Raw genomic sequence first — 18,670 nt, 5'->3', positions numbered from 1 at the left:
GGGGCAGTCTGGGGCGGGGGCCCCAGCCACCTTAAACCTAGAGCCTGAGAGCTGGCAGGATTGCTACACAAGAGAGCTCCTGCAGTCACTAGTGCATGCAGTAAAGTCCCCATGGGTCAGGTCAAACGCACACACCCTTTTTCCCTCCGCAAGTTTCCCCCAGCTCTGAGGAATTCGCTGTTTGTTTCCTCCTGCCAAAGGCTCTCCGTTCCCCCTCGTTCCTCTCTCATCCCAGCTGCAGTAATGTGTAGCTCCTGATTCACTTCCCCTTATTTTTGTCGCTGATATAGCAAACCCCTTATTTTTCTGAATTTTTCCCATCACTCCTGTTCCTCTACATCTCCATAAGCAGGTTCCCTTCTTCTTTCACAGCCCCAGCCAGTATTTGTATTTCTGTTAGGTGCATTTATTAAACTCTGTACTATTGAGTATCTATTAGTAACCCCAGCAGAAACTGGATTTTCAGTGCTTCTACAGGTCGTGCATGAGAGGTCTCTTGTTGAATATCAGAATACTGACAAAAATTTGGCTAAAAATTATATTCCTAATGCCTTTTCTACAGGAAAATAGCCACAAATCAAACAAACAGTTCATGTGTTTCCCTTCCATGTATTACACTTCATCATCCCCAAAGCAAGGGTGGGCCTTTTTCTTTTCTTTCTTGTTTCGGAAAAGTCCAAGTAATTTCCCATTTGTTAAATGTTGAAAAATATCAGGAATGACACTGATATAATTAACCATTTTTAATTTTCTCCTCCATAACTAGAAATGGGCCAAACCCAAAAATATTTTAGACACACCCGATCCAAGCTTTAGGATTTGTGCCCAGGCTCCGAACAATCTGTAGTCTGATGGGATTTTAGTTGCTTTTGTAAAACAAACTTTGTATTCATTTTACCCCAAGCCAAAAGCAAAGCCAGCTGGGCTCTGACCAGCGCTTATGACTGGAACGTAGTAGAATTAATCAGATGACAGTCTTGTTCTCTGCGGGACTCACACTTGACAAAAAACTGTTTTGCTTTCTAACTGCAAATATGAATATTTTAAAAGTGTCCAGTAAATAGTACATCTCTGAAGGAAAGCCACCATCACATGTAGATAATTTGATTTGGATAAATTAATGCAGGTGCCTGGAGCTCAGAGTTCTCTGTTTCCCAAGCAGGTCAACCTGACTTCTCCTAGTAGGTTTCCCCACAGTAGGTTTCTCTAGACTACCTCATTTGCTTGGCAGGAAAGCACAGGGTCAGGAAAGATTTCTGTGTCCCTGGCAGTTTATTTCACTGCTTAGACGGTGAGAGAGAAGGCAAATTTTGCTCATCATCTTCTAGTGACATTTGACACTTGAAAGGAGGCCATGCCAGAGACCGTAGGCTGCTGCCTGGTGATGTGGTCAGTCTGTGATCAGTAGAGCAATTCCCAAACTGTTCATGGCCACCACACCACTTCTAACACTCAGCGTTTTCCATGGAATAGCACGACCTGAGCGACTGTAAGCCCACAGTGACCCTCCTTATGCAGCTTTCCACTGAAGATGCATCAAGGCTGTACAATCCAGTGGACCACTTAGCATGGGCTTGCAGACCAATGGGAACCACCGATCCAGTGGTCATGTTGGCTCCAAACTGCACCCTTGTACCTCCCAGTGCCACCCTTTGATGTGTATCTCACGGGAGAGTATGGTGGGAATGGGCTGACCTGGGTTTTGTCTGCACGGTCATTACAAGAACACGAAGCAGTTGTGGCACCAGCCTTGTCATTATTTATACTCTCCATCTAGGTTGAGAAATATTAATTATGCTGGAAAGAGAGTTTTCATTTTATGTAACGGTAGTTCTATGTGTTAGTTATGAAGTATATATTACAAGTGTTGGGAGTTGGACAGAAACGGAGTGTGAACACTTTCTTAAAGCATAACTGCTACCCAGTGGACAATACCAGAAAACTAATTTTACTTACTAAAGTTAATCTTGCTCATTTTTTACACAGGACATTTTGGGTGTGTGTACCATGGGACATTGCTGGATAACGATGGCAGGAAAATTCATTGTGCTGTGAAGTCACTGAATAGTGAGTTATATGTTTAATAGTGAGACATTACCATAATTCCAAAGATAACTGGGGTGGACTAATTAATTACAGTGAAGTACACTTTCACAAATAAAGATTCTTAATTGCAACTGGATCAGATTTATCTCTGGAGCAATTCCAATGACTTCAGATTACCACGAAGCATCGGTCTATATTCGTACATCAAATGAAATGCCCATCTATTTCCTCTACAAAGAAAAGGACACAGGAAAATGAGGGAAAGGCAGCGTCATTTTTTATTCTACTGACTACTGAAGATTTAGTTTTGGAAGTTAAATTGCTAAAGAGTGAGCAAAGCTGCTGGAAAAACAGGAAGAGACTATAACAACAATTATTAAAGGCTTTACTCAAATGTTGTTATTCAATTCTAAATAATTCATAATAAGAAAAGGAGAAATGGAATTAAAATCACCAACAAACTGTATTTGGTCACTGTAAGAAAACCGATGCACATGACCCAGTTGTAATGTGGGAGGTGGGGAGCATGTTTGTAGCTTCTCATTATCACTTTGTTGTGCAATGACATGCTGTACAGAAACAAACTGTAGTTTGTTTGGGTTTCTTTTAATTAACTCATTTTATTACTGGATTTCTCAGGGATTACAGACCTGGAAGAAGTAGCTCAGTTTCTCAAAGAAGGAATAATTATGAAAGATTTCACTCATCCCAACGTTCTGTCGCTCCTGGGAATCTGTTTGCCCAATGAAGGATCCCCCTTAGTCATTCTTCCATACATGAAACACGGAGATCTTCGAAACTTCATTAGGAATGAGACTCATGTAAGTACACGGTGAGGTCTACCAAATGGTAATGCAAGTCTAGCCACACCCTGCTCCAACACCACAGGTTATAGGCTCTGATAATTACATTACATCTACAACTTGCTGCTGTTACTACACCTTAACCTTTAGCACTTACTTAGGCTGGCACTGAGCCTGACCACAGTGCTGCCACTCCTGCCCTTCCCCCTCAAATTCCTCTCTAGAATTTTTCCCAGAAATTATCAGCAATAAGTATGTCTCATTTCCCATCCAGAAGCCTCTTTATAAACAAACGTGTTTATGAGATCTAAGTCATGGGGCCCAACCATCTGCTGGTTTAAACTGGCATAGCTCTGTTGACTTCAGCACAGCTGTGCCAGTCATCACCATCTGCTCTTCCAGCTCCTGGGGAAGGGATCTTCATGTCCAGCTAGTGTCACAGTCCCGTTATTATCATTTTTTTTCTTCTTACGAAAGAAAAACAGGAATTGTTATACAGCCTATAAGTACTCTATTATCAGAGATTTTCCCCCTTTCCATTGGAAGACTGCACATTACTCAAATGTGCCTCACTGCTTTCTCTCAAGTATGAGATCACAGGTCTTGTGTCTTGCCTCAGGTAGGTAAGCCCATATTTCACCCATTTTGCAGTGCTAGGACAATATAAAGTGATATCTGAGCCAACAGGGTTTTGCCTCTGCCTCTATGGCGATCAACAATAGCCAGTACAATTTAAAAAATAAAAAGAATGCATCTCAACAAATTGTTGGGGGAGTTAAGCTTTCTGAGGTAGGGACCTCTTCCCTTTCGAGCTTCTTTCATTCTGCAAGCACCAGGGCCCTTGTCTGTGAATAGTGCCATGGTCCTTCCCAAAATAAATAGAATCGTGACTGCAGTTGAACAAGATTGTTCCATAGAAGAAAATGATATGGAGCGATGTCAACAACACAAAAATCTGTGGGACCTTACTATTAGATAACCAGTCATGCTGTTGGATAAAAGAAGTACAGGTGTATGTTTATATTTACTCTGATATTTAACATTTTTAGTAAGGTCTCGCCTTGTAGACCCACAGAAAGAGTTACCAATAGTTGCAGAAAATCTTCCTCTGGTAACTGCTAAGGTCTCATTTGCCTTTTCCATGACATCGTACTGATGAGAGCTTGCACTTATTTTGCCCCAAATAGGACTTTTTCCTTTCTCCAAGTTCGTAGTTAGCACCTTCTACTGAGTTCCATGCTCTAACTTTACAAATGTGATTTTTGTGTCTCAGCTGTGATGCTGAGGTTTCAGCATACTGTTCTGCTTCCGAGCCCCGGTCATGCTGCTTATGCTGCAAACTCCACTTTTCTGGAGTCTGTCAGGGTTTTTTGATTTCTTAAAGTGTGTTTCCTCACTGGAGTTAAGAACTTGACCTAAACTTACACCAGTTTTACTACAAGCACCAGCCTGTGTTGATCATTCTGGTGGCAAGATAGGTGTGTCAAAACCTGAAAGTCACAGCAAAAAACAGTCTGCTCCTCAGGCTTCTGCATTCATTGGATCACAAATGTTTGTATTTTCCAGAATCCAACAGTAAAAGATTTAATTGGATTTGGCCTTCAGGTCGCAAAAGGGATGAAATACCTTGCAAGCAAAAAGTTTGTCCATAGAGACTTGGCAGCAAGAAACTGTATGTAAGTACAAACATCTAATTCCAGCCTCATTATCACACTCTTCTGTGTAAGACAGTGAGATGAGATAAATGAAAGTTTCCAGTTGCTTTTTTAGTCAAAATAGGGTGGTTTTTTCATTGTTCCATAATTATACTGGTGTTTGTCTTGCATACTGATGAGCTACTCGGCTTGCTAAGGGTTTAATTCTTACACATAAGCTCTTTTTGAGTGTGGGAAATAAGAAAAGCTGAGGTGAAAGCCTAGCCTCTCAAAATCCTTGGCTAGAGAGTTTAAAAGGCGTCTCCTAAGGGAGGTTAAACTGCTGTTGTCTCAACTTGCTGTGCTTCCACCCGGCCTCTTCCGAAGCAGCACGTCTCTGCTGCCGCACCTAGCAGGAGGGAGAGGAACACAGGAGAACTTTGTGAGAAAAACAGGAACACAAAGAAACAGCAGTGAGACCTCTTGACAGTAGTCTTTCCTTACAGGAGTATGAGCTTACTTTGGCTCAATTGCACGCACCAATTAACATTAAAAAATCAGAGAATGCAAAGAATCTTACTAGTGTCTGGGTAGCCAGACAGTTCACTTCACACAGATATTGGAGTTGCTGATACTATTATGCTGATTCATCACCTGTATGTGAATTAATGAGGTACAGGATTAAACATTAGAGTTTATTTTTAGCACGTCATAATCTGGAACTCTGGCTGCAAAAAGGTTATTCACCTGTGACATCAGATTTCTTACTCTTTTTTCAAAGGTTGCACACTCGTGCAGCTGAACAGCCTCTGAAAAAGAGTGTTTGTTTACAGCTTCTGGTTTTCTAAGTGAGGAGAAAAGCCAGAAGCAACATGATTTTCAGATTTCCTAAGAAGAAAGGAATTGAGTTACTGGATAAAAGTCCTGGTTCATCTAATCAAAGTCCAAACATTGGCAAGAGGACATTCCCTCTGGCCTACTGTCTCTTCCTTGGGTGAGGAGAGGACAGCTCTCAGGATGGCTCACATTGCCAACTACATGGCTGCTTTTGTACTTCTATCTGGCTCAGCACTTCAGAGCCTGGAGGGCTGCTGCTACGTGGGAGGACAACGTAGGGCCAAAGACCCACATTCCCCAGTGGCCATGTGCAATCCAGCACTCAGCAGCACAGCCCCCGCCGTGATGGCGATGGCCATCAAAAGGAAGGCAGGATGCAGATACAATCCCCGGGGACGCTTGACTCTATTCCACTATCCAGGAAGACTGCTGTCAGTCAGCAGCTGTCCATCAGCTGTCCCCTGCTGACCCATCAAAGCTCCTTCCTACTCCCTTCGTCGGTATTGGTTTAGTTATTACATCAGTAAATACAGCAGAAGATCGTGGGCCATTCAGAGGGACTTCAACTGACCAGAGAGTTGTCCAGACAGAAACTTCATCAATTCAAGATGGGGAAATGCCACAAGTAGAGGCTGAGAGACAGGATTGTTTAGCTTGGAGAAGGCTTGGGGGGGATCTTCTCCATGTGTATAAATACCTGATATGGTGGAGTAAAGAAGATGAAGCCAGATTCTTCTTAGTGGTGCCCGGGGACAAGCCAAGAGGCAGTGGGCACAAACTGAAATAGAGAAAATTGCATTTCAACGTAGGAAGAAACACTTTTCTTGTACGGATGACTGACCACTGGCACAAGTTGGCCAGAGAGGTTGTAGAGTCTCTATCCTTGCAGATACTCGGAACCCAAGTGGTCACGGTCCTGGGCAACCTGCAGTAGCCGACCCCGCTTTGAACAGGGGAGGTGGTGGTGAACTAGATGCTCTTCAGAGATCCCTTCCAACCTCACCCATTCTGTGATCGTGTGATTTGGTAAAGAAGCCCACATACCATGAAGGACGGACTTAAGCATGCCAACACCCGTGCTCTGTCTGTTTTCTGACAATGACACCGCTTATCAGGCCAAACAGCAAGCTTAGGAGGAGCAAAGCTAGCCAGATCTTCTGGTATGGCCGAGCTGTAACCCCAGTAGAACTTGCCGTATGCCACCATTCTTTCCCAGTACAGACACCAAACACATCCTTAGTTACAGGACTACATTATTATATACAGGCAGTCACTGAGATAATGATGGGTCCCTCCTTATCAAAATTGAGTGTGAATAGGAAAGGTGATGCCTCAACTTGGAAATAAAAATGAGAGGTTTCTAAGGATACAGAAGAAGAAACAGCTGTGGAAGAAATGCTCTGGCACTCAGTGAGGATGTATAGGCTATTAGTAAAAATCTTTTTATACAGAGCACTTGTTTTAAAAGAACTGTAATTCAAATTATATTATCAAAACAGTATCAGTAATTTCCTGAGTCATTCGCCGTGTTAAATGGGTGTCAAATATACTTTGCTGCTCTTTTTGTTTCCCTGTTACATTAGTTAATAGATCCAAGATAAAGTACTGCCTTCCAAAGTCACAGTCTCAAAAATGCAAGTCACTCATTATAATCCACCATCACTCTAAATCTCCCCTGCTCAGTCGCAGATAATACTTTTTGTCATTTCTCTAGGTTGGATGAGAAATTCACTGTCAAGGTTGCTGATTTTGGTCTGGCTAGAGATGTCTATGATAAAGAATACTACAGTGTGCACAATAAAACAGGAGCTAAACTGCCAGTGAAATGGATGGCCTTAGAAAGTTTACAAACTCAGAAGTTCACAACGAAGTCAGATGTGGTAATGTACAAACATATTTGTAGCACCGATTAATTTATCTTGTATTGCCTGAGGCATCTCTCTAGTATTTAACGAACGGACTAACTCCAACTCAAAACTTATATGTGACTCTAACTTTGCTTCACATGAGAATAAGAGACTGTTTCTACACCCAGAAAGGGTATTTGTCCCAGTCACAAAGCAACAAGTTGTTGACCTGATTATCTGTGACTGCTGAGGAAAGAATTAGGAGTTGGATCCCACTCCAAGGGAAACGAAGGATGTTCCAAGAAGCCAAGTTGGAACTGAATCCTGCTATAGGAGGGGTTCTGTAAAGCTTGACAAAACAGGTTAACTTTGAGACTCGTAAAACTTAATAGTTCTCAAAAAGACTTTATTTGCTTTATAAATACTTACTGACTGCCTACAGCAATCTCAAGTATTACCTGGCTGTTTATGAAGAAAAAATTATAAGCTGAAGTCATTAGTTGGCTGGATTGCTTTGTATTTTAGCTCTCCTTTCAATCCTGATCCAAATCAGCCTGTGACGCATAGAATTTTCACCACGTATATTCTCTTCAGCGTGTATTTACACAGGGTTAGTCAGATCATCAGCTCATGTAAATTGGCAGAGCTCCATCAGCCTCAGAAGAGGTCTGCCAATTTATACCAGCTAAGTAGCAGGCCTATAGGCTTTCATTTTCTTTCATTTACTTAGTTGAGTTTCTCTGGCTCTAATTTAAGTGGCTCCTTGAGTCCCTACAGTATTTATTAGCCCACTTAAAAGAAAGCTGAATGCAGTAAAGTAACTTTTCTAAGGGAAAATCCATGTATTTGAATGCTTAAATCTGTCAAACCATCTTCTAAAACTGGAATGTAAAGCCCTCCAACCCTGTAACTTCTTATTTATTTCTTTGTTTTCTTAGTGGTCCTTTGGTGTGTTGTTATGGGAACTTATGACAAGAGGGGCACCACCTTATCCTGACGTAAATTCTTTTGATATAACTGTTTACTTACTACAAGGAAGAAGGCTGCTACAACCTGAGTACTGCCCCGACCCACTGTAAGTAAATGGTTTGCAAAGCCTTCTGCAAATGCTGCTGATTCTGATATTGTAGTAAGTGAGGCTGTGGGAAGAAAAAGGGGTGTTTTTTTTTTTTTCCTTTTCACATGATTTCATAATTGAACACTTCTTTTATTTGGATGGCAGGTATGAAGTCATGCTGAAGTGCTGGCATCCAAAACCTGAGATGCGTCCAGCATTTTCTGAACTCGTTTCAAAAATATCAACAATCTTCTCCACTTTTATTGGGGAACACTACGTTCACGTCAATGCTACTTATGTCAACGTGAAGTGCATTGCTCCCTATCCTTCTCTTTTATCGTCACAAGACAACACAGACATGGATGTTGACACATGACGGGTATGTCTGAAATAGAGGAAAATCCATTCGTAGTTGTATGAACAAAAAGCGAAACATTTTGTCCACTCGTTTTTACTGCCTGGTCTTTGTGAGAACACTGTTGCACATGTTCATGTTGTTGCCCAAGTTGCACTAGGACAAGGCCATGATACCACGCTGCGTAAGGCTATGGGATTCTATAAACCATTACACTCATTTCCAAGTATTTGGACAACTGCATCAGTTTACCAAATGGAAACGTTGCGTGCTACCATCCAGAGGTGGTTCCCACTAGCTCTCGTTAATGTGCGCTCAGACCCAAGAACAAAGATTTGTCATTAACGCCATGAAGGAGAAAGTAGGATATCACTCAGTACGGCTGGAAGGACTATTACCGTTGCATGTACTCTAGGATAATGAGCAGTGCAGCAATGGTTTTCACATAAAAGGCTAAGACAAACAATGAGAGTTACGAGAGTTTAAAGTCTATTTTCCTCCCGCACAGGTCAAACTTTGGATTTTTTGCACTACATCAACAAGGTTTCTTAGAACATAGGCAGCCAAGAAAGCCAGCCTCACGGTAAATGTCTTAACAGAAATCAACATTAAAAATGGCGTGCTGCAAAATAAGTATGTCAGCCTCGCCGGTCCTCTGGTGTAGTCAGACGGTACATAAAACGAAGGGAAAATCACCTAGCTTAAAGTATTCCTAGTGTCAACTGTATTCCAACATTCAGCCACTTCTTTGAGTCAAACAGCCTGCCTCGACAGATCTCTCGCCGAAAAATGCAGAGCCTCCATTTCCTTCAGTCATGAATTAACCACTCTCTGAGAATAAAAACCTGAAGGCATCCCTATTAAATGCCAGGCTAATCCCTGGGATGTCGTAACACGGGCTGCATAATTCTAGAGAGGAAGAGGAGACAGGCAGGCTGGCAACCTTACGGAGCTGCTGTCTGGCGAGTCCCATGGCGAGGAGCTGAAGCTCTGCCACCTACCCTTGGGTGGAGCTGCTGCCGAAGGTGAGTCACGAGCGGAGGCGTTGCAGCCAGCCCTGACCTAAAAAGACTCCGCTGTAGCAGGAACGTTGGTAACGTCTTCGTGCCAGCCCTAAAGAGCTGAGGAGACCAATGGAAAGAAGCAGCAGCTTGAGGCCCCCCTAGCCTCTTCTTCGATCACACCACCCAGTGAATTGTGATTCCTGCTTCTATTTCAAAATTACGACCAGAGAAACACTTTTGAAAAGAGATGGTAAATAAAACTTTCATTCGTTAGGGAAGAGTACTGTAGCGTTAGGGCAAGCATCACATGTCATTTCTGTTCCTGTGGAATTCTGTGCATACTACTGTATAGCTTGTTTAGTATAGGCTAGAACTGGGTTTGTTGGTGTAAACACATAAAGTATTCTATTTTTATATTAAAAAAAAAACTTTATTTTTAATGACATTTACAAAGTTGGGTTAGGCCACAAAATACTGCACTGTGAACATTTCAGAAAACGTATGTCAACGTACACAACTCACAAACTGTAGCAACCTTAAAAGAATCCCATGTAAATATTGCAAAGGAAGGGAACCAACTGTAAGCACACTCCACCCGAAGTATAATATCTCCGTTGCTGCAAGCCAGCCATTTTAAGATCTTCAAAGAGAGGTAGTGCAGATAAAGAACTGATAGAAGGAAGATACATTGTTCTTGGGAGACAGCGTTAGAACTGAAAGATTTATAACGAGGGCAGAGTGTGTAGGCAAACTACGAGCAGATAATATTCTATTGTGTTTCATCACCACTTTTCATTTCAGAAATGAACTTTCATGTCTGCCGAGAGCAATACTAGTTGTAGATTGCTCAAGGACAAAAGGCTTTGCTGCAGGCAAAAAGAATCATCTCTCTGGTTGTTAAAAGAGCTAAGGAAGTTTATGACACATAGATTTGGAGAAGATACTCCAGACTTGTACATACATGCTTGAGGAACGCTGCAATGTGAAACAGAAGACATTTTTACTATTTATGAACTTTTGCTTAATAAAGTTAATGTTGTGTCTGGGACACCTGTAAGAATACGTGATTCTGGTAAAGATTTGATGTTAGTAAGTTCATATATCTGCAAAGAGCTGAATGGTACTTATGTTTATAGTTGTTGCTATGACCTAATAAACATGTTATTAAAATGAATTATTGTAATACTTTATGCTCCGAGTGCTGTAATTACTGTTAACACTTGACTGTTCAGCTGATGAAAGTCTCTAAGCTTTTTCTGACTAACATGGGAAGAGCGACCTGTGGCACTGCGAGAGAGAGGAAACAACTCAGGAACATAAAAATACGGAGAGCACCAAAAATGAGACACGTCAGCCTCCCACCCATTCATAGCGCAGAGAAAGGTGCAGAATATTTGTCACGAACAACTGTGGCGTGGTCGGAGTAGGAAGTCTCCTGCCTCGCCACAGCCTGCACCCAGGAAGGGCCTTCAGATTCTTCATGCACTTAGAGCTGGGGGTGACATTGGAAGCAAACCAACATCAAAACAACATTTTCTCCAGACACGTTTGCTTCTCAACAGAAAATGTATATGCTCAGTTTCAACCCCAAGTGTATTTTGGGGAAAAAAGGCATTGAAAATAGCAGCCAAGGATGAAAACATTCTTCTGTTGGGTCACAAGTCCGATCCAGCTAGAAGGTCTGATATTTTTTTGTTTGAATTATTTACAGCTAATTTATTTTCCAATGCATTTTCAGAATTTCCCCCAAAACTCAGTAAAAAATCTCCGAGGTTTTACCTCAGTCCACTATTAATAGCAGCGTCGATCTACACCAGCATTAACACACGGGCAAGTGATGATCTGTACTGAAATACCAGATTTGTAACACATTCCTCGGATGACTTATGATTTCTAAGGGATGCTATATATTGCATTTTTGAAAGGGTCAACAGAATCACAAGCTTCCCAGGCTCAGTTTTTCATCCCCGGAACTGTATTTGTGCCAGGTATACGCAGCTCTTCAGCTGACTGACACTGGCAGCCTTCCCCCCGTGGGAATATTACCAGTGGACGTGGCCCGTGGGCCAAACATTGCACCACAGATACCCAACACAAAAACCAAGAGATTAAAAAAAAATAGGGAGGGATATCCTCGCCCTGCGGAAATGTTCCTGTTGATTTCACACAAACTTTGTTTCAGTGCACTATTAAACATTTAAATACTTTGCCTATATTAAGGAAGATGTTTAATACATCCAAAAATATTAAAGGTTTCTAAAATCAACAAAACGGGTACGCTGTACCGTTGGGTTGCTGCAGCTTTGCATGCTGCTAGTGTTCTGTCTCTGGTGTCAAATTCGGTCGTGAAGAATGGACCTATACGCCTTAGGTAAATAAATGGAGAGGAAAGGCTCGTTGCAATGTTTGTTGCAGGGGCAGAAGCAGTACAGGTGAGCGACTGCAAAAGGGCATCAAAATCATTTTAAACCTAAACACGAAACTCTCTCCCTTCAGAAATTTCATTTCTGTAATTCAGCTATAACACTATATCACAGGAAAAGGTCATCGCAGATAAATGAAATACAAATCCTAAATTTTTTTTACTCGCTAAACTAAACACCTATTCCTGAGAAATTCCAATTTCCATTCTTTTTAACAAATAGGTCATGAACTGAGTATTCCGAGCAGCAAAGAAAAGACACAGGAAATCTTAGGATTTTGCCAGACCGATTAGTAAAAACATTTACAAGAAATTGTGATCTCACCCACAGCAGGGAGAATCCAGAGCAACTCGACTGACCCACCAGACACCGGCCTGGAGGAGATCAGTCGCTTGCCCTGCAACTCTCTACTCCGACGTTAAACCTGAATTTGCCTTGTGCAATCCCCATCCACCTGCTACCACTCACGGTGCCATCCCTTCCAGTGAGGATGCCAAAGACTCCGGTTCTGATGAAGGCCAAGAGCTTGTAGCCGTTCCACGACCTCCTGGGGGGCAGAGAGAAAAGGTTTCTGTTTTTAAGGAGTGCTGCTTCCCTGGCTGGTGTTACTGCTAACTTCGGTGCTTTCCTTTCCAGAGCTGGCCGCCTCCTCGCCTCACACCGGGCCTGGGGAGAGCCCCTCAGCCGAGGGTAAAGCCCTGCCCAGGCAGACTCTCCCGGCTGAATCAGGTGCAGCCCACCCAAATCAGGCTTAAACAGGAGACTCCGACATGCAGACCGTGCTTTGAGATTTTCAGTTGTTAGCTTATTTGGGGTTAGAGGGAGGAGGAGGAGAGGCACCTTCAGATTTCTTTTCCCCCTGTTGTCACCTCATCCCTTCCTCCCCAGGTGGGTCCAGAGTTGGCACCGACAGCCTGGGGGCAGCAGGCTGACCTCCTGGGCCTGCAGCCTCACCAGCATCCCGCGTTCAACAAGGCAGCACGGTTGTAGGTCGGGATTTAAGTGAATATCGCCAGAAACTGTCGGTCGGGCTCAATAGGATTTTGTTTGCACAATCCAAGGTAGAACACCAAAGATGATTTATTTAATCTAGTTGCCATGCGCTTTTCTCTCTCAGTAGTGAGTACTTTGCCACAGCCTAGTGCCGTTAGGAGGTTCGTTAGTATCTGCCGGACGTCTTCTCGCATTCATTAGGACAATTTAACAGGGAAGTCATCCTCGCTCGGGCCTCCGAGGCCCTGTGCGTTTCTACAAACACTGTCTATTAACAGTTGCCAGAGTTCTAATTACCAAACGCATGTTGAGGCCCTCTCTGGTACAAATGACAGCTTTAGGACGTGAAAAGTGTTATTGCCAAAATCTGGAGGGTGCACGACCAAACATGGACACCTCAGCTGCCGTGAGGTTGCAGCTCGCCGGGGCAGTTGGCATGCTTTGCAAGTGCGACAAAACTGAACGCAATCGCTAAAAATACAGTTTGAGCTTTAATTAGGAAGGAAAAAAAGGCCTTCAGACAACAGTGGTATATCCTCTCTCTTTTGTGCGGGTCAGAAAAAAATAAAGGCAATTTCAGGAAGACAGCGGAGCTGCAGTCCGTTGGAGCTCATGGTGCAGAATTGAGGGCAAACACGTGCGACATGTATAGCGCAGGCAGCAAGGGGGACGCAACGAGGAGTGAGTCACATCCAACCCCAACTGTACGCTGACCACTTTCTTAAGAAAAGCTCTTTCTTAGAAGAGGTTACTGCCACAGGAAGGACAACCATTGTCAGATGTCAAAAACACTCTCGCCATGTAACTTTTGCATTTGGTAGGGAACTGTAATTACCTGAATAGCTTCTCCATTCATTTTCAGTGACTGGAAATGTACCTATTGAAATTAGCTTGTCTATTAAATTACTAGTCATGGCTATGGAACATACCTGCAGCGTGGCCACAAGGGCCATAACAGCATTCAAAGTATTTCCCTCAAAAGTCAACAGCTCAATAATGGTAAAAACGCTCCAGCCGTGCTTGTGTCCTCTGTACACCTCGGAGCGCCAAATCGTCGCAGTTCATGGCAGAACTATTTGAAGAGCAGCTCTGAATCAGAGGGGAAGAGGGTAAAAGTTTGTCAGGCCCACGCAGGCCCCATGAACGCTGAATCACGTCACCGAAGCGATGAAAACAAACTCGCCTCGTTGGCAAGCATAAACCTGGGCTGCTGGGTGAAATGCAGGTAAATAAAAGGCGTCTATGTCAGGACTATTTCTACATCTTTTTGTGAATATTAAGTTTACTCGAAAATATTCCAGAAAAATACTCATACATCTGCAACAACAATGACAAAATATATTTGCTAGATATCTTGATATTAATTTATCACAGCAGGGTTTCCTTAAGACCATCACAAAAATGCAAAGTAAATTCTAGTAAAATATGTTCAAGTCTATGTCATATTTCTAGGAGATTAACTGCCTTCAAAACGTATCTGCCAGCCTATTTGTATAAATGAAGGGAGTTCTCTCCTATTAGCCTGTCTGGGCATCTTGAAATAGGTTTTGTTTCTTCTCAAGGCTGTGTTGGGTGGGGAGCAGTCCAGGGAAACTCCTTTTTGGATTATTTGGCAGAAACCAGAGTTCTCTGCAGTACTTGAGGGTCCTTCCGTCCACCAGAACTGATTTACCAAATACTTTGTTCTTTTTCTTGTCTCTAGTATCTTCACGCTACCAGAAGGCATCACGATACGGAGGTTCTGTGTGCAGATACCTACCCAATATTACTTTCTGCAGATGATCCCGAATAGGAAGATAACGTCTGGATGGTGATGACAAAATCCTTGTTGCTGCACTGAACAAATCATTATCGACACAGGGCTTTTCCCATGCCCCCCCTTCCAAAGTCCCTATAGTACTTCCCACGATTGTATGAAAATTTATGTAGTCCTATATTTTACTGCATAAAACCTTGCATGGTGTTAAAATAGTAACTTCATTGCAGGGAAATTGGTGTCCATGAAGGTTAACGGCCCATACTGAAAGTCAGTAACAAATGTCCTTCCTTAATGAAATGCTTGGTTTAGATCACATTTGTCAGGCTGTACTTAGGCATTAGTCTGCCCAGCAGGTAGTGTAAACCAGACTCATTCATAAAGTACAACATACAGGAGCGATACTCTGGTATCTTCAAGCGGAATTCAGACAACAAAGTCTTGTTTCAGTGAAAATTAAAAAAAAAAAAAAAATTCAAAAAATAACCACCTTCCTTTATCACCTGAATGAGAATACAGAAACTTCGTCCATTCATTCAGCCCCACTCAGGAAATTAGAGACTGCAATGAGATCAAAGGATTTTGCTGCTCAAGGTACCCAACACTATTTTCTACACGTTTAATATCGCTCCTCCCCGCTCCCTTTACTTAGTTATATCCTACCCCTAACAGCTAGGTCAAATTTTACAAGGAGCATTTCGGAAAGCTGGAAGAGCTTTCTCTGGCAAGAAGCCATCTGTTTGAAGCGTTCAACCCCTTCAAGATCTGAAATGCTTCCCAGTGGTTTTTTTGCTTCCCAGATGTATTGCAAGTTCCCAATATCTAAGCACAAAGTGACAGACTTGCAGAGTTGCAAGGGAACTTCTATCTAGCGGTAACGCAGTGTCTGTGGTGGGAAATCTGTGTCGGTCAGATACAGGGGGGCTGAACGAGGGGGGGCTGCTGCTTTGCCTTATCGATGTTTTGCAATGCCAGTGTTGTATTTTTCATGTAGGTGAAAGGTATCCGCAACTTCAGGCGCTTATGTTGTGGAGCGGGTTTTCTTTAGGTACAGATTGCATACAGAATACATCTTCCCACAGAGCCAAGCTACGCTTAGAGAATGTGAGAAATGTTCCTCGGCCTACGATAATTTATACTTCAAGACGAGGAGAAGCTGCTAAAAGGCTGGTGAAAAAGAGGCAAATCCATCCTACCTCTGTGATCAGCTGAGATACCATCAGCACGTTGTCCGACATGAAGGCGTTATCCCCCGACAGGGACCACAGCACACAGCTCAAAAATCAGTCACTCTGAGGAGGACTGGTTATGGAAATTAATACCAAAATTACTGGTGATTAGGAAATACTGAAACACTGGGAGAATTCCCTAGCAGAAATGTCATCGTAAAAGCTTCCTTGTTTCCTTTCTTGATGCTTCTAATCCAACGCTGCTCTGTTTAAAGAGCTAGTGACAGTTGCCGCCTGCTATGATAATGCCTAGTGCCAAGGCCTGAGGAGGAAAGCTGATCAGAGAATGAGCAGAAAGAACCAATTTTGGAGATAAGAGTTTTCCTTTGTAACCACGCTAAGAAGAAGTATAATGAATAGTACTACCCAGTCTGGAGAGAGTGCTTTTCATCAATAAATTTCAAAGCACTTGCACAGAAATATAGGGCTGGAAGAAATGTCAGGAGATCATTTGGTCCATCCCATGTCACTAAGATAGCGTGAGCACACTTAAGCTGCCTTGGCAAACATTTGTCTAACGTTTCCTTTAGAAAAATACACCTGTACAAGCTACAAGGATTTCAGGGCTTTATTACTTGTACAGTGCTAAAGTTCTCCTGGATTTCTTTTCTAACTCTTCCTTGCTGCAATGCGAGACCCACTCCCCTTCTTTTTGCCCCAATGCTGGCTACATGGCCAACAGACTGTCATGTTATTTATAGAAACATTTTAAGCAAAGATCTCCCATCTTAATCTCATCTTTTCTAAGCTAAAAAGTTTTTCTCAACCCTTAATCATATCCTTTATTTTCTAAACATCTTAACCTTCTTCTTGCTGGTTCTTCCCAGCCTACCCGCATTTCTTAAGTGAGGTGCCAAGGATGAAGTCGGTACTCTCAAAATGTACAACTTTGTAGAGCGATTAGGTCAGCAGCTCTGTTGCTTACGGCTAAAGAAAGCCACCAGTGATACAATCCAAGTTGTCTGGAAAAGCAAAGCACATGATGTGCTTAGAGGTTTTGTCCACAAACAGATGTAGATTGAGAACTACGGCTCTGGGTGCTAACAAGGCAAACGAATAACTTGCTGCAAGGTCTTTCTGGTTATACAAGTTAGGTGGGTCGGCAGTTCTCTGAGTCCTCTCTTTTTGAAGTATATATCCTACATTTGTCTTGGGACAATGTTCCTTCCCTAGCTAATTCGTTTGCGATTACCTTAGCTGAACCACTGCGGTCAGGAAAGCTGCTCACCAGGAGGAGAGCTTTCACCCAAAGAGCTACGGCAAAGCCAGGAGCAGGAACCACAGTTAGCTGGAACCCAAATCCTTCAATCCCTCAGCCTGCATTACCCAGTGAAATCACTTACAAAGAACGATAACTCGTCATATTGTTGAATGCGTATGTATTCTGTTGTTTCACGCTTTGTCTCTATTTTAGCTAACTTTGATCGATTAACTTTGAATAACTTGCATAATCCAGCCAGGCAGTGCCGGAGAACTAGAGATCTCTGCCTTCTGAAAAGAGTGCTGTAAATGAGAGAATTTCTTGAGCATTTATTCATGAGATGGCTCAGGCAGAAACCAGGCCAAAGCCAGGGAGCAGAGCAAAGCTAAGAGCACAAAAGAGACGTTGTTTGCGGTGTAATCGGAAGTTACAATATTTGGAAAGACGGAAAGATCAGACTTGGGTAGGTAAGGGAGGAGGCGTGCTGAGGCTCCGTGTTCGCGATGTTATACTAACATTCTCGCCAGTCTCTTCCTCATCTCAAACCTGGACACGTGGAAAAATGCCCAGGGTCCCCGGGAGGTGCCTCCTTCTAACGAGTGCTCCCTGAAACCACTTGCCCTGCCAGAGAGCTCTGCCGTGACTGCAGCTGGCGGGCGAGGGATGCAGAGGCATCCTCCTCAAAGTGGTGAGAGACGAAGATATTACCGTGCACTGGTAATGGCTCATACGGTACAAAGCCTGGCACGGCAGTAAAAAACTCACGCACACACTCATTGAACATCAGCTCCCTCTACTGTAAATACGTTGGTGTTCATTACTCTGCCATCCCATCGCCTCCCCAAACCGTCAGTTTTCATCAAAGTTCTGCTCTGAAGCACTGGGACGAAGATCACCAGAAAAAAATGCATCCCGCCGAACCGACAGACGGAAAGACAGGATGGCTTTTTCTTTTCAGTTCTTGTGGTTACGATAATTGGGTTTTCAGTCTTCTTGTATGCTGCAAATATCCGTCTCTAGTTTGTCTCAAAACTAGAATAAATGTCATGATCTTAATCTAATATCTTACAAACAACTGCAAGCTACAGTCTACAGAGCAGTCTGCTGCAGTAACTGCAGTCTTGCCTTGATTAGTCACAATCTTCATTTCTGACCGAAAATGTAATGGCGTGGATCCTAACCTCTGCCGATCATTGTCCTACTTATGATGTTTTGTCTTCCTGAAAAGGTTAAAAATCTGACAAGTCTCAATAGCTGGTGGCTGTGCCCATCCATACTGGGGGCTATTCTTGGTTCCAGCAGAAATCAGAGATGTTTGCAGCACAGCTCAGTAACACAGTCCCATTAACTGATAAGATTTACTCAAAACTATGACCCAAAAGGACAGAAATTGTTGTTCAGTCCAGACTAAATTCAATTAATAGCTTAAGCCCTAAAACAGGAGAGGCTGGCTTTTTTCAGAGAAAGGGAAACATTTTTTTGTTT

At 42.8% G+C, this 18,670-nt stretch overlaps 1 protein-coding gene across 1 annotated transcript in view; it reads left to right on the top strand.

Moving 5' to 3' along the window:
- MET (MET proto-oncogene, receptor tyrosine kinase) overlaps positions 1 to 10,596 on the top strand; it is a 71,105-nt gene extending 60,509 nt beyond the window's left edge. The window contains exons 15-21 of the mRNA XM_009697352.1: positions 1,987 to 2,067; positions 2,686 to 2,867; positions 4,416 to 4,525; positions 7,035 to 7,200; positions 8,106 to 8,242; positions 8,390 to 9,066; positions 10,464 to 10,596. Of these exons, the coding sequence (XP_009695654.1) occupies positions 1,987 to 2,067; positions 2,686 to 2,867; positions 4,416 to 4,525; positions 7,035 to 7,200; positions 8,106 to 8,242; positions 8,390 to 8,600 (887 nt within the window). The 3' untranslated portion in view covers positions 8,601 to 9,066; positions 10,464 to 10,596. The remainder of the gene's footprint in view (positions 1 to 1,986; positions 2,068 to 2,685; positions 2,868 to 4,415; positions 4,526 to 7,034; positions 7,201 to 8,105; positions 8,243 to 8,389; positions 9,067 to 10,463) is intronic.
- The last annotated feature ends 8,074 nt before the right edge of the window (positions 10,597 to 18,670 follow it).

This window comes from Cariama cristata, unplaced genomic scaffold (assembly GCF_000690535.1).
Source record: "Cariama cristata isolate BGI_N322 unplaced genomic scaffold, ASM69053v1 scaffold10153, whole genome shotgun sequence".
Lineage (NCBI taxonomy): Eukaryota > Metazoa > Chordata > Aves > Cariamiformes > Cariamidae > Cariama > Cariama cristata.
This window is presented reverse-complemented; position numbering and strand designations above follow the sequence as displayed.